General features: G+C 45.9%; 1 protein-coding gene across 1 annotated transcript in view; it reads left to right on the top strand.

Annotated features, from left to right (window-relative positions):
- LOC120020235 (plasma membrane calcium-transporting ATPase 2-like) overlaps positions 1-13,658 on the top strand; it is a 28,988-nt gene extending 15,330 nt beyond the window's left edge. Inside the window, exons 5-7 of the mRNA XM_038963768.1 lie at positions 2,325-2,510; positions 5,512-5,745; positions 13,356-13,658. Coding sequence (XP_038819696.1) covers positions 2,325-2,510; positions 5,512-5,745; positions 13,356-13,658 — 723 coding nt within the window. The remainder of the gene's footprint in view (positions 1-2,324; positions 2,511-5,511; positions 5,746-13,355) is intronic.
- Positions 13,659-15,033: the final 1,375 nt, after the last annotated feature.

Genomic DNA, 15,033 nt, shown 5'->3' with positions numbered 1-15,033 from the left:
TTGTATTGAACAGATGGAGAGTGGTACTCAGTAATGTGTTGTATTGAACAGATGGAGAGTGGTACTCAGTAATGTGTTGTATTGAACAGACGGAGAGCGGTACTCAGTAATGTGTTGTATTGAACAGATGGAGAGTGGTACTCAGTAATGTGTTGTATTGAACAGACGGAGAGTGGTACTCAGTAATGTGTTGTATTGAACAGATGGAGAGTGGTACTCAGTAATGTGTTGTATTGAACAGATGGAGAGTGGTACTCAGTAATGTGTTGTATTGAACAGACGGAGAGTGGTACTCAGTAATGTGTTGTATTGAACAGACGGAGAGTGGTACTCAGTAATGTGTTGTATTGAACAGATGGAGAGCGGTACTCAGTAATGTGTTCTATAGGTTAGTATTGTGGAGTAACTACAATGTTGTTGATCCATCCTCAGTTGTCTCCTATCACAGCCATTAAACTCTGTAACTGTTTTAAAGTCACTATTGGCCTCATGGTGAAATCCCTGAGTGGTTTCCTTCCTCTCCAGCAACTGAGTTATGAAGGATGCCTGTATCTTTGTAGTGACTGGGTGTATTGATAGACCATCCGAAGTGTAATTATTAACTTCACCATGCTCAAAGGGAAATTCTATGTCTGATTGTTTACATTTTTACCCATCTACCAATAGGTGGCCTTCTTGGCGAGGCATTGGAAAAACTCCCTGGTCTTTGTAGTTGAATCTGTGTTTGAAATTCACTGGTTGACTGAAGGACCTTACAGACAATTGTATGTGTGAGGTTACAGAGAGTCATTCAACAATCAATGTGAGTCCATGAAACGTGTTAATCAACATTTTTACTCCTGAACTTATTTCGGCTTGGCATAAAAAAAAGGGTGTTGAATATTTATTGACTCAAGACATTTCAGATCTTCATTTTTTTTTAAATTCATTTGTAAAAAAAAAGATTCTGAGAAACATAATTTCACGTTGATGTTATGGGGTATTGTGAGTAGGCCAGTTTAATACACTTAAAATGCAGGCTGTAACACAACAACATGTGGAAGAGTCAAGGAGATGTGAATACTGTCTGCAGGCACTGTAACTTAACAACCCTTAACATAGGTATAGTCATTTGTTTATATTTAGTCTGTCGCATCATATTATTGTTCTCCATATTTAGGCCCCATATAGTAAAATGTTTGTATAGAAAAACATACTAAATGCATTATTATGTTTTCATTAAAGAAACATGAACATTGCATGTAGTCCTGAGTTCTTTCAGCTTCCATTTCAACCCCTGCTTAGGAGAAATGTATATCTCCCTCTGTCCCCCTTGTCTGTGTCTCAGAATCATATCTCCCTCTTTCCCCCTTGTCTGTGTCTCAGAATCATATCTCTTCTCTTTCCCCCTTGTCTGTGTCTCAGAATCATATATCCCTCTTTCCCCCTTGTCTGTGTCTCAGAATCATATCTCTTCTCTTTCCCCCTTGTCTGTGTCTCAGAATCATATATCCCTCTTTCCCCCTTGTCTGTGTCTCAGAATCATATCTCCCTCTTTCCCCCTTGTCTGTGTCTCAGAATCATATCTCCCTCTTTCCCCCTTGTCTGTGTCTCAGAATCATATCTCTCCTCTTTCCCCCTTGTCTGTGTCTCAGAATCATATATCCCTCTTTCCCCCTTCTGTGTCTCAGAATCATATCTCCCTCTTTCCCCCTTGTCTGTGTCTCAGAATCATATCTCCCTCTTTCCCCCTTGTCTTTGTCTCAGAATCATATCTCTCCTCTTTCCCCCTTGTCTGTGTCTCAGAATCATATCTCTCCTCTTTCCCCCTTGTCTGTCTCAGAATCATATCTCCCTCTTTCCCCCTTGTCTGTGTCTCAGAATCATATCTCCCTCTTTCCCCCTTGTCTGTGTCTCAGAATCATATCTCTCCTCTTTCCCCCTTGTCTGTGTCTCAGAATCATATCTCCCTCTTTCCCCCTTGTCTGTGTCTCAGAATCATATCTCCCTCTTTCCCCCTTGTCTGTGTCTCAGAATCATATCTCTCCTCTTTCCCCCTTGTCTGTGTCTCAGAATCATATATCCCTCTTTCCCCCTTGTCTGTGTCTCAGAATCATATCTCTCCTCTTTCCCCCTTGTCTGTGTCTCAGAATCATATCTCTCCTCTTTCCCCCTTGTCTGTGTCTCAGAATCATATCTCCCCCATTCCCCTTTGTCTGTGTCTCAGAATCATATCTCCCTCTTTCCCCCTTGTCTGTATCTCAGAATAATATCTCTCCTCTTTCCCCCTTGTCTGTATCTCAGAATCATATCTCTCCTCTTTCCCCCTTGTCCCCCCCCCCCAGGTGATCGCCACCATCCCTAACAGCAAGCTACGGTTCCTGCGAGGGGCAGGCCAGCTGACCAAGAAGAACGAGATGCCTGGGGACGAAGACATGAACGAGGACAACGAGGAGATCGACCACGCGGAGAGAGAGCTGAGACGCGGACAGGTCCTCTGGTTCAGGGGGCTCAACCGCATTCAGACTCAGGTGAGGAACCAAGGACAAGCTGTGAGAGAGAAAGAGGAACCAATGACAAGCTGTGGGAGGGAAAGAGGAACCAATGACAAGCTGTGGGAGGGAAAGAGGAACCAATGACAAGCTGTGGGAGGGAAAGAGGAACCAATGACAAGCTGTGGGAGGGAAAGAGGACCAATGACAAGCTGTGGGAGGGAAAGAGGAACCAATGACAAGCTGTGGGAGGGAAAGAGGACCAATGACAAGCTGTGGGAGGGAAAGAGGAACCAATGACAAGCTGTGGGAGGGAAAGAGGACCAATGACAAGCTGTGGGAGGGAAAGAGGAACCAATGACAAGCTGTGGGAGGGAAAGAGGAACCAATGACAAGCTGTGGGAGGGAAAGAGGACCAATGACAAGCTGTGGGAGGGAAAGAGGAACCAATGACAAGCTGTGGGAGGGAAAGACCGATAGAGTACACTGTGAAAATACTACTGTCATGAAATATATACGGACCGAGTACACTGTGACTTTTCAAGATGACGGCGATGTATTTCACTTAATAAACATTTGACCAAAATATTGCAACTACAATCTATTTTACACCTATCAGAGTGGGCTTTAATGAGTAGTAGTATTGGAGTACCTCAAGGATCCATATTAGGACCCCTGGGCTTAAGAAACGTTACATAAAGGTACTACCTGATACCAGATACTACTAGATAGATGTATTTGTTGAAGTAACCCTGGGCATTACTCTGGGCTTAAGAAACGTTACATAAAGGTACTACCTGATACCAGATACTACTAGATAGATGTATTTGTTGAAGTAACCCTGGGCATTAGACACGTATCTACTCAGATCCATCTCTACCCTGTTGGGGTGTTTGTCTCCTGTATCTAAATGTGGAGTACCACAAGGATCATAGTAGGACCTTTTCTATTATTCCTGTATCTAAATCCATTGGTTGCAGTAATGCTTGGCTTTAGACACATCGCATGAAGCTTCTACAGTAAGTGCTCAGTAGAAGGTGTCTGGTGGATGGTAGACTACAGTAGAAGGTCTGGTGGATGGTAGACTACAGTAGAAGGTGTCTGGTGGATGGTAGACTACAGTAGAAGGTGTCTGGTGGATGGTAGACTACAGTAGAAGGTGTCTGGTGGATGGTAGACTACAGTAGAAGGTGTCTGGTGGATGGTAGACTACAGTAGAAGGTGTCTGGTGGATGGTAGACTACAGTAGAAGGTGTCTGGTGGATGGTAGACTACAGTAGAAGGTATGGTGGATGGTAGACTACAGTAGAAGGTGTCTGGTGGATGGTAGACTACAGTAGAAGGTGTCTGGTGGATGGTAGACTACAGTAAAAGGTGTCTGGTGGATGGTAGACTACAGTAAAAGGTGTCTGGTGGATGGTAGACTACAGTAGAAGGTGTCTGGTGGATGGTAGACTACAGTAGAAGGTGTCTGGTGGATGGTAGACTACAGTAGAAGGTGTCTGGTGGATGGTAGACTACAGTAGAAGGTGTCTGGTGGATGGTAGACTACAGTAGAAGGTGTCTGGTGGATGGTAGACTACAGTAGAAGGTGTCTGGTGGATGGTAGACTACAGTAGAAGGTGTCTGGTGGATGGTAGACTACAGTAGAAGGTGTCTGGTGGATGGTAGACTACAGTAGAAGGTGTCTGGTGGATGGTAGACTACAGTAGAAGGTGTCTGGTGGATGGTAGACTACAGTAGAAGGTGTCTGGTGGATGGTAGACTACAGTAGAAGGTGTCTGGTGGATGGTAGACTACAGTAGAAGGTGTCTGGTGGATGGTAGACTACAGTAGAAGGTGTCTGGTGGATGGTAGACTACAGTAGAAGGTGTCTGGTGGATGGTAGACTACAGTAGAAGGTGTCTGGTGGATGGTAGACTACAGTAGAAGGTGTCTGGTGGATGGTAGACTACAGTAGAAGGTCTGGTGGATGGTAGACTACAGTAGAAGGTGTCTGATGGATGGTAGACTACAGTAGAAGGTGTCTGGTGGATGGTAGACTACAGTAGAAGGTGTCTGGTGGATGGTAGACTACAGTAGAAGGTGTCTGGTGGATGGTAGACTACAGTAGAAGGTGTCTGGTGGATGGTAGACTACAGTAGAAGGTGTCTGGTGGATGGTAGACTACAGTAGAAGGTGGATGGTAGACTACAGTAGAAGGTGTCTGGTAGACTACAATAGAAGGTGTCTGGTGGATGGTAGACTACAGTAGAAGGTATGGTGGATGGTAGACTACAGTAGAAGGTATGGTGGATGGTAGACTACAGTAGAAGGTGTCTGGTGGATGGTAGACTACAGTAGAAGGTGTCTGGTGGATGGTAGACTACAGTAGAAGGTGTCTGGAGGATGGTAGACTACAGTAGAAGGTGTCTGGTGGATGGTAGGATACAGTAGAAGGTCTGGTGTATGGTAGACTATAGTAGATCCAATGTTTCCCAGGTGTGAGCATCTGTTATCTTTGATTTTCAGGAGGGGACATTTAGCTCGTCACTTGCAAAGAGAGACGGTGGAGCTCCTCGTTACGGTTCCGCTCCTCATTCTAGCACATCTCTTGATTCTCTCTTATCACGTATGGACTCAGAACTTAAATGGAGCAGCTAACTAATTACACAAGACTTTAGTTCTGGGTTAACTGAGATGACCCAGCCACTGGCAGACGCTGGCACTGACTTGGCGTTGACATCTGGAACCTTTAAACCAAACTCGGCATCACGTCAGCTCCATCTGATCGTGATAGAAACTCCGTGACTCTGGGCCAGTACCCTGATCATTGTGATAGATGTCTCACCTACATGTACATTACAAAAACCAAGTTCCCTCCCGGAGTAGCCTGTCTGTCTAGCTTATTACCTTGGCCTGTCTGCTGTAACGTGTCTGTCTATCGTGCTACCATAGCCCGTCTGTCACAACCTGTGTGTCTGTCATACTACCATAGCCTGTCTGCCTAACCTGTCTGTCTGTCTTTCTGAGCAGCCTGTCTTGTGTTCTCCTCCTCCAGATCGATGTGGTGAACACGTTCAAGAGCGGCAGCTCCTATCAGGGCCAGCTGCGGAGACAGTCCTCCACCACCAGTCAGAACCAGGATGTAACCAATGTTTCTAGTCCCAGTCACGTGTCCTTGTCCAATGCCCTTTCTCCTACCTCTCCTACCAGCACTGCCTCTCCTGCTGGGCGTGAGTCACTGTCCTCTGTCAGCTTCTGCTACTTCGGAGATGTCTTCCAGTCTCCTACCGTAGCAGTATCCCTTTTACATTTACGTTGTAAAACTCCTTGTTTTTCTAGAAATCCCATTGGAATAAGCAGGAAATCTGTGAATCTTCCTACAAGGATTTGTGGAAAACCTTGGATTTTTTTTGGAAAGTTTTGCAACCCTAGTGAGGAGTCATTTTCATGACAATATCAATGTTGCCTGGTGAAACTCTAAAGGTTACTGTTCATCTTTACATTCTACAGTCCAGAGATTCTTCTTTCTAGTAGCTAATTGACACCAGTCTGGTTGCCAGATCTGTAAGAGTTTTAGCTAGCTCTAGCTAACTAGTTGGTAATGACCATGTCCTTGTGACCAAGCTAAGGTTGCAAAAATGTTTGTAATTTTCCCCCAAATTCCCCAGATTGGCCAGAAATCATGGTTGGAGGATTTCATGCTTTTTTTTCTTCCTGATTCCGCGAATCTTCCAACCGGGTTTTTCAGAACAAATTGGTAAAGTTACAGAACTTCTGCAACTCTAGACCAGACCGAGCTAGTGGATCAGGAGGATGTGTCTCTGAAGACATCTTCTCTAGACTTATTTTCTTTCTGCATTATATTTTGCTTCTATTTTTTTTAAATCTTCTTCTTGACATTCTGTTCATCTGTGGCTCGGGCTTCCCAGAGTGCTGTTTTTTCATTGTTACATGTCTTTGTTTTCCCAGAGTGCTGTTTTTTCATTGTTACATGTCTTTGTTTTCCCAGAGTGCTAAGAGTGGAGTGAGGCTACCGCCCACGGCGTGAATTTCAGGTTGTGAGTCCGTCCGTTGTCTGAATAAACTTTGATGTAAAACTAATTCAACAAAAACTCACCGGGCTGGGTAAACATTCAAGTATAAGCCAATGATATAATTTCTTACTGTGAGTTTCAGCCAATGGTATCAACCCTTACTGAGCCATATAAAATCACATTATGGACCTGACCTGATCCATGCTGAAGTCTATAGTGTCACATTATTTACAGGGGAAAACTGGACCTTAGGTTTCTCTCCTCCATACAGCTGAGAAGACAAGATGGAAGGTCTTTCTCTCTCGCCAGTCCCATAGTTCTCTGTTCTTCTTTCCGCGGCAGGTAGCCTAGTGGTTAGAGTGGTGGGTCAGTAACTGGTATGGTAGGGGCAGGTAGCCTAGTGGTTAGAGTGGTGGGTCAGTAACTGGTATGGTAGGGGCAGGTAGCCTAGTGGTTAGAGTGGTGGGTCAGTAACTGGTATGGTAGGGTCAGGTAGCCTAGCGGTTAGAGTGTTGGGTCAGTAACTGGTATGGTAGGGTCAGGTAGCCTAGTGGTTAGAGTGTTGGGTCAGTAACTGGTATGGTAGGGGCAGGTAGCCTAGTGGTTAGAGTGGTGGGTCAGTAACTGGTAGGGTCAGGTAGCCTAGTGGTTAGAGTGGTGGGTCAGTAACTGGTATGGTAGGGGCAGGTAGCCTAGTGGTTAGAGTGGTGGGTCAGTAACTGGTATGGTAGGGGCAGGTAGCCTAGTGGTTAGAGTGGTGGGTCAGTAACTGGTATGGTAGGGTCAGGTAGCCTAGCGGTTAGAGTGTTGGGTCAGTAACTGGTATGGTAGGGGCAGGTAGCCTAGTGGTTAGAGTGGTGGGTCAGTAACTGGTATGGTAGGGTCAGGTAGCCTAGTGGTTAGAGTGGTGGGTCAGTAACTGGTATGGTAGGGGCAGGTAGCCTAGTGGTTAGAGTGGTGGGTCAGTAACTGGTATGGTAGGGGCAGGTAGCCTAGTGGTTAGAGTGGTGGGTCAGTAACTGGTATGGTAGGGTCAGGTAGCCTAGTGGTTAGAGTGGTGGGTCAGTAACTGGTATGGTAGGGTCAGGTAGCCTAGTGGTTAGAGTGTTAGGTCAGTAACTGGTATGGTCAGGTAGCCTAGCGGTTAGAGTGGTGGGTCAGTACCTGGTATGGCCAGGTAGCCTAGCGGTTAGAGTGTTGGGTCAGTAACTGGTAGGGTCAGGTAGCCTAGCGGTTAGAGTGTTGGGTCAGTAACTGGTATGGTATGGTCAGGTAGCCTAGCGGTTAGAGTGTTGGGTCAGTAACTGGTAGGGGCAGGTAGCCTAGCGGTTAGAGTGTTGGGTCAGTAACTGGTATGGTCAGGTAGCCTAGCGGTTAGAGTGTTGGGTCAGTAACTGGTATGGTAGGGGCAGGTAGCCTAGTGGTTAGAGTGTTGGGTCAGTAACTGGTATGGTAGGGTCAGGTAGCCTAGCGGTTAGAGTGTTGGGTCAGTAACTGGTATGGTAGGGGCAGGTAGCCTAGTGGTTAGAGTGTTGGGTCAGTAACTGGTATGGTAGGGTCAGGTAGCCTAGTGGTTAGAGTGGTGGGTCAGTAACTGGTAGGGTCAGGTAGCCTAGCGGTTAGAGTGTTGGGTCAGTAACTGGTATGGTAGGGGCAGGTAGCCTAGTGGTTAGAGTGGTGGGTCAGTAACTGGTATGGTAGGGGCAGGTAGCCTAGTGGTTAGAGTGGTGGGTCAGTAACTGGTATGGTAGGGTCAGGTAGCCTAGCGGTTAGAGTGTTGGGTCAGTAACTGGTATGGTAGGGGCAGGTAGCCTAGTGGTTAGAGTGGTGGGTCAGTAACTGGTATGGTAGGGTCAGGTAGCCTAGTGGTTAGAGTGGTGGGTCAGTAACTGGTATGGTAGGGGCAGGTAGCCTAGTGGTTAGAGTGGTGGGTCAGTAACTGGTATGGTAGGGGCAGGTAGCCTAGTGGTTAGAGTGGTGGGTCAGTAACTGGTATGGTAGGGTCAGGTAGCCTAGCGGTTAGAGTGTTGGGTCAGTAACTGGTATGGTAGGGTCAGGTAGCCTAGCGGTTAGAGTGTTAGGTCAGTAACTGGTATGGTCAGGTAGCCTAGCGGTTAGAGTGGTGGGTCAGTACCTGGTATGGCCAGGTAGCCTAGCGGTTAGAGTGTTGGGTCAGTAACTGGTAGGGTCAGGTAGCCTAGCGGTTAGAGTGTTGGGTCAGTAACTGGTATGGTATGGTCAGGTAGCCTAGCGGTTAGAGTGTTGGGTCAGTAACTGGTAGGGGCAGGTAGCCTAGCGGTTAGAGTGTTGGGTCAGTAACTGGTAGGGGCAGGTAGCCTAGCGGTTAGAGTGTTGGGTCAGTAACTGGTATGGTAGGGTCAGGTAGCCTAGCGGTTAGAGTGTTGGGTCAGTAACTGGTATGGTAGGGTCAGGTAGCCTAGCGGTTAGAGTGTTGGGTCAGTAACTGGTATGGTAGGGTCAGGTAGCCTAGCGGTTAGAGTGTTGGGTCAGTAACTGGTATGGTCAGGTAGCCTAGCGGTTAGAGTGTTGGGTCAGTAACTAGTAGGGTCAGGTAGCCTAGCGTTTAGAGTGTTAGGTCAGTAACTGGTATGGTATGGTCAGGTAGCCTAGCGGTTAGAGTGTTAGGTCAGTAACTGGTATGGTATGGTCAGGTAGCCTAGCGGTTAGAGTGTTAGGTCAGTAACTGGTATGGTAGCCTAGTGGTTAGAGTGTTGGGTCAGTAACTGGTATGGTATGGTCAGGTAGCCTAGCGGTTAGAGTGGTGGGTCAGTAACTGGTAGGGTCAGGTAGCCTAGCGGTTAGAGTGGTGGGTCAGTAACTGGTATGGTATGGTAGCCTAGCGGTTAGAGTGTTAGGTCAGTAACTGGTATGGTATGGTCAGGTAGCCTAGCGGTTAGAGTGTTAGGTCAGTAACTGGTATGGTATGGTCAGGTAGCCTAGCGGTTAGAGTGTTAGGTCAGTAACTGGTATGGTATGGTCAGGTAGCCTAGCGGTTAGAGTGTTAGGTCAGTAACTGGTATGGTATGGTCAGGTAGCCTAGCGGTTAGAGTGTTGGGTCAGTAACCGAAAGGTCCCTGGTTCAAATACCCGAGGTGAAAATCTGTCGATGTGCCCCTGAGAAATTCCCTTAACCCTAATTTTCTCCATGGGTGCCGTACTACTATGGCTGACCCTGTAAAACAACACCTATCACACTACTATGACTGACCCTGTAAAACAACACCTATCATACTACTATGACTGACCCTGTAAAACAACACCTATCATACTACTATGACTGACCCTGTAAAACAACACCTATCATACTACTATGACTGACCCTGTAAAACAACACCTATCATACTACCATGACTGACCCTGTAAAACAACACCTATCATACTACTATGACTGACCCTGTAAAACACCACCTATCATACTACTATGACTGACCCTGTAAAACAACACCTATCATACTACTATGACTGACCCTGTAAAACAACACCTATCATACTACTATGGCTGACCCTGTAAAACAACACATTACACTGCACCTATCATACTACTATGGCTGACCCTGTAAAACAACACCTATCATACTACTATGGCTGACCCTGTAAAACAACACCTATCATACTACTAAGACTGACCCTGTAAAACAACACCTATCATACTACAATGGCTGACCCTGTAAAACAACACCTATCATACTACTATGGCTGACCCTGTAAAACAACACCTATCATACTACTATGACTGACCCTGTAAAACAACACCTATCATACTACTATGGCTGACCCTGTAAAACACCTATCATACTACTATGACTGACCCTGTAAAACAACACCTATCATACTACTATGACTGACCCTGTAAAACAACACCTATCATACTACTATGACTGACCCTGTAAAACACCACCTATCATACTACAATGGCTGACCCTGTAAAACAACACCTATCATACTACTATGACTGACCCTGTAAAACAACACCTATCATACTACTATGGCTGACCCTGTAAAACAACACCTATCATACTACTATGGCTGACCCTGTAAAACAACACCTATCATACTACTATGACTGACCCTGTAAAACAACACCTATCATACTACTATGACTGACCCTGTAAAACAACACCTATCATACTACTATGACTGACCCTGTAAAACAACACCTATCATACTACTATGGCTGACCCTGTAAAACAACACCTATCATACTACTATGACTGACCCTGTAAAACAACACATTACACTGCACCTTCCCTACTACTATGGCTGACCCTGTAAAACAGCACATCCCTACTACTATGGCTGACCCTGTAAAACAGCACATCCCTACTACTATGGCTGACCCTGTAAAACAGCACATCCCTACTACTATGGCTGACCCTGTAAAACAGCACATCCCTACTACTATGGCTGACCCTGTAAAACAGCACTCATACTACTATGACTGACCCTGTAAAACACCACCTATCATACTACTATGGCTGACCCTGTAAAACAACACATTACACTGTGTTGATGTGACAATAAAACATCTGATTCTTTAGACTAAATATTAAAAAATATGATAAGTATTATTTGTATTTTGTTGTATTTGTAAATTGTTTATACACAGGGCTCCCATATAAAATAGATGTTGGTCTCGATGGGATTCCCTGGTAAACAAAAAATAAGTAAAACAATTATAGTAATACACATCTTTAGAAAATACTCTGAAAATCTTCAAAAAGTTTCAAAGGTTCTAAAATAATTTTGAAAATCCATATATCTAACTACACTGAACAAAAATATAAATGCAAAATGCAGCAATTTCAAAGATTTTAATGAGTTACAGTTCAGGAATATTCAAGGGCTGTGCGAAGTTGCTGGATATTGGTGGTAACTGGAACACGCTGTCGTACAGGTCGATCCAGAGCATCCCAAACATGCTCAATGGGTGACATGTCTGTTGAGTATGCAGGCCATGGAAGAACTGGGACATTTTCAGCTTCCAGGAATTGTGTACAGATCCTTGTGACATGGAGCTGTGCATTATCATGCTGAAACATGAGGTGATGGCCACATGAAGCCATACACGCTGTCTACCATCTGCCAGGTACAGTTGAAACCGGGATTCATCTGTGAAGAACATACTTCTCCAGCGTGTCAGTGGCCATCGAAGGTGAGCATTTTTCCCACTGAAGTCGGTTACGACACCAAACTGCAGTCAGGTCAAGACCCTGGTGAGGACGACGAGCACGCAGATAAGCTCCCCTGAGACGGTTTCTGACAGTTTGTGCAGAGATTCTTTGGTTGTGCAAACCCACAGCTTCATCAGCTGTCCAGGTAGCTGGTCTCAGACGATCTCGCAGGTGAAGAAGTTTGATGTGGATGTACTAGACTTTAGTGGTTACATGTGGTCTGCAGTTGTGAGGCCGGTTGGACGTACTGACTAATTATCTAAAACGATGTTGGCGGCGGCTTATGATAGAGAAATTAACATTCAATTATCTGGCAACAGCTGTGGTGGATATTCCTGTAGTCAGCCAATTGAACGTTCTCCCAAAACTGGAAACATCTATTTCAACGGAATATTTTAGTGGCCTTTTATTGTACCCAGCACAAGGTGCACCTGTGTAACGATCATGCTGTTTAATCAGCTTCTCGATATACCACAGCTATCAGGTGGATGGATTATCTTAGCAAATGAGAAATGCCCACTAACAGAGCGACATAAACCAATTTGTGCACTAAAGTTGAGAGAAATAAGCTTTTATTTTTGTGAAAATTGAAAATTTCTGTGATCTTTAATTTCAGCCGATGAAATATGGGACCAACAACTTTACATGTTTCGTTTTATATTTCTGTTCAGTGTTGAGTAATGTTTAAGGTAGATACTACTATGTCAAGTTTTGATAGGTATTTTACCCAATAAGAATCGTAATAACAACAGTGACCAAACAGCGCTACTATGGATCCTATACTTGACTGTTTACTCAGCCATGCATGGAGTTGAGCTCAGAGAAACCGACCAGTAGTATCTAGTTGTACAGCTAGTCGTCTGTGTGCCTATGTTCTGTTCTGTCATCACCGTGTGCAGACAGCAACATAACTACACAGTTTTGTCCCCGTTGCATGTTCCCCCTTGTCCCATTGGTTGTCTCGATGGTTGGTTGGCTGTTGAAGCTTCTGGTTTTGGGTCTGCTTCCATTGTCTTGTTTTGTTGTAAAACTAGTATCCTTCACAAGGTACCTCATTTATCCCCCCCCCCCCCCCCCCCCCCCCCACACACACAAAAACCTGGTAATTCGTCCTGTATGTTAACATTATGTTCCTCATCCATTCACAGTCTCAATGGATGTCCTTACCCATCCTTGCCCCAGTATGGTCCGTCTCTCTGAACTCTTTTCCTCCTACCGTTACTGATTTAACACCAGACTTCTGTAACTTGCATGTGTTTTTTAAATGTTTTATTTATTTCTCCTTAGATTTTTTTATTTTTATTAACGTGTCTTATCTCTTTATAGGTCTATCGCACATTGGATCCTAACGTATAATATATATAATATATACATATAATGACTGTTGCCTTTATCTTTGTGTATTTTAGTGTTTTTTTAACTTCCCAGTGTAATGTGATCAAAAATTAGTGAGTTGTGTACTGTACTGTATAGTTTTGTGCAAGCAGACCACAGCCTGCAGTGTTCTGCTCCTCTGCCTCCTCTCCTCCTCGCTCTCTATCTGTCCATCTGTCTATCTCAGAGGCTTCTCTATCACTACCTGCCTCAGCTGACTATCTTTCCTGCCGGTTTCTTATTTGCTCTCATGTGTCCCCCCCCGCCCCCCCCCCCCCCCCCCCCCTCCCCACACACAGATTCGCGTCGTCAATGCATTTCGTAGCTCTCTCTACGAAGGCCTTGAGAAACCAGACTCCAGACCGTCCATCCATAACTTCATGACCCAACCAGAGTTTAGGATAGATGACTCCACTCCCCACATCCCCCTGATTGATGACACTGACTTAGAGGAGGACCCATCGCTGAGGAAGACCCCCCAGGCAGGCAGCCAGCCCCAGTCCCCCAACAAGAACAACAACCTCACCGTCGACACCACCAGTAAGTCAGCTGCATCCTCCAGCCCATCCAGCCCACTGCACAGTCTGGAGACCTCCCTCTAGTGGCCTGCAGCTGGCTGGTGGAGACCTCCCTCTAGTGGCCTGCAGCTGGCTGGTGGAGACCTCCCTCTAGTGGCCTGCAGCTGGCTGGTGGAGACCTCCCTCTAGTGGCCTGCAGCTGGCTGGTGGAGACCTCCCTCTAGTGGCCTGCAGCTGGCTGGTGGAGACCTCCCTCTAGTGGCCTGCAGCTGGCTGGTGGAGACCTCTGCAGCTTTGGAGATGTCCCTCTGGCAGAGCAATATCCCTTTGACAGCTCCCACTGCAATCTGGAAACCTTCTTCTTCAGGCCTGGTAGAGAACATACCTACTACAGCCTTGTTGCTCCCACACTGCAGTTTGGAGACTTCCGTCTTGCAGTCTCATGGAGACCTCATTGGTCTGCAGTTTGGAGACCTTCGTCTAGCCCCTGCTGTCTCCTGTTGTCTCCTGCTGCCTCCTGCTGTCTCCTGTTGTCTCCTGCTGCCTCCTGCTGTCTCCTGTTGTCTCCTGCTGCCTCCTGCTGTCTCCTGTTGCCTCCTGCTGCCTCCTGCTGTCTCCTGCTGCCTCCTGGTGTCTCCTGTTGCCTCCTGGTGTCTCCTGCTGCCTCCTGCTGTCTCCTGTTGTCTCCTGCTGCCTCCTGCTGTCTCCTGTTGTCTCCTGCTGCCTCCTGGTGTCTCCTGCTGCCTCCTGCTGTCTCCTGTTGTCTCCTGCTGCCTCCTGCTGTCTCCTGCTGCCTCCTGGTGTCTCCTGTTGCCTCCTGGTGTCTCCTGTTGCCTCCTGGTGTCTCCTGCTGCCTCCTGATGTCTCCTGCTGTACCTGGAGAAAGCATACTACTACAGCTATACAATCAGAAAGGGCAACAAAGCCAACGCACAAGACATGAACGTGTGTGTGTGTGTGCGTGTGCGTGTGTGTGTGTGTGTGTGTGTGTGTGTGTGTGTGTGCATGCGCGCTGACTGACTGACTGACTGAACCATGTTTCTAGCATCAGTAAAGCAGAGGACCAGAAAGACCTGGGAAGAATGAAAACCAGTCTAACCTAACCTTACTCCACAATAACAATGACTATATCTAAACCTAACCTTACTCCACAATAACAATGACTATATCTAAACCTAACCTTACTCCACAATAACAATGACTATATCTAAACCTAACCTTACTCCACAATAACAATGACTATATTGATAATAGTTTTGAATTACATAAAAACATTTTTATCGCTCCTGCATGAATGTACATTACCCAACGTTTTTTATTTTCAATTGTTTTCAAATATTTTTGAATGATTTGATTGGGTGGGAAGTGCTGTGGATTGCTACTTTAAAGACAGCTTATCCGATCCCCCGGTCTGTGAGTTCCCTGTGTGGCATGTGCTTACGTGTAAAGATGTATTTAT

Source organism: Salvelinus namaycush, chromosome 2 (assembly GCF_016432855.1).
Source record: "Salvelinus namaycush isolate Seneca chromosome 2, SaNama_1.0, whole genome shotgun sequence".
NCBI classification, from domain to species: domain Eukaryota; kingdom Metazoa; phylum Chordata; class Actinopteri; order Salmoniformes; family Salmonidae; genus Salvelinus; species Salvelinus namaycush.
This window is presented reverse-complemented; position numbering and strand designations above follow the sequence as displayed.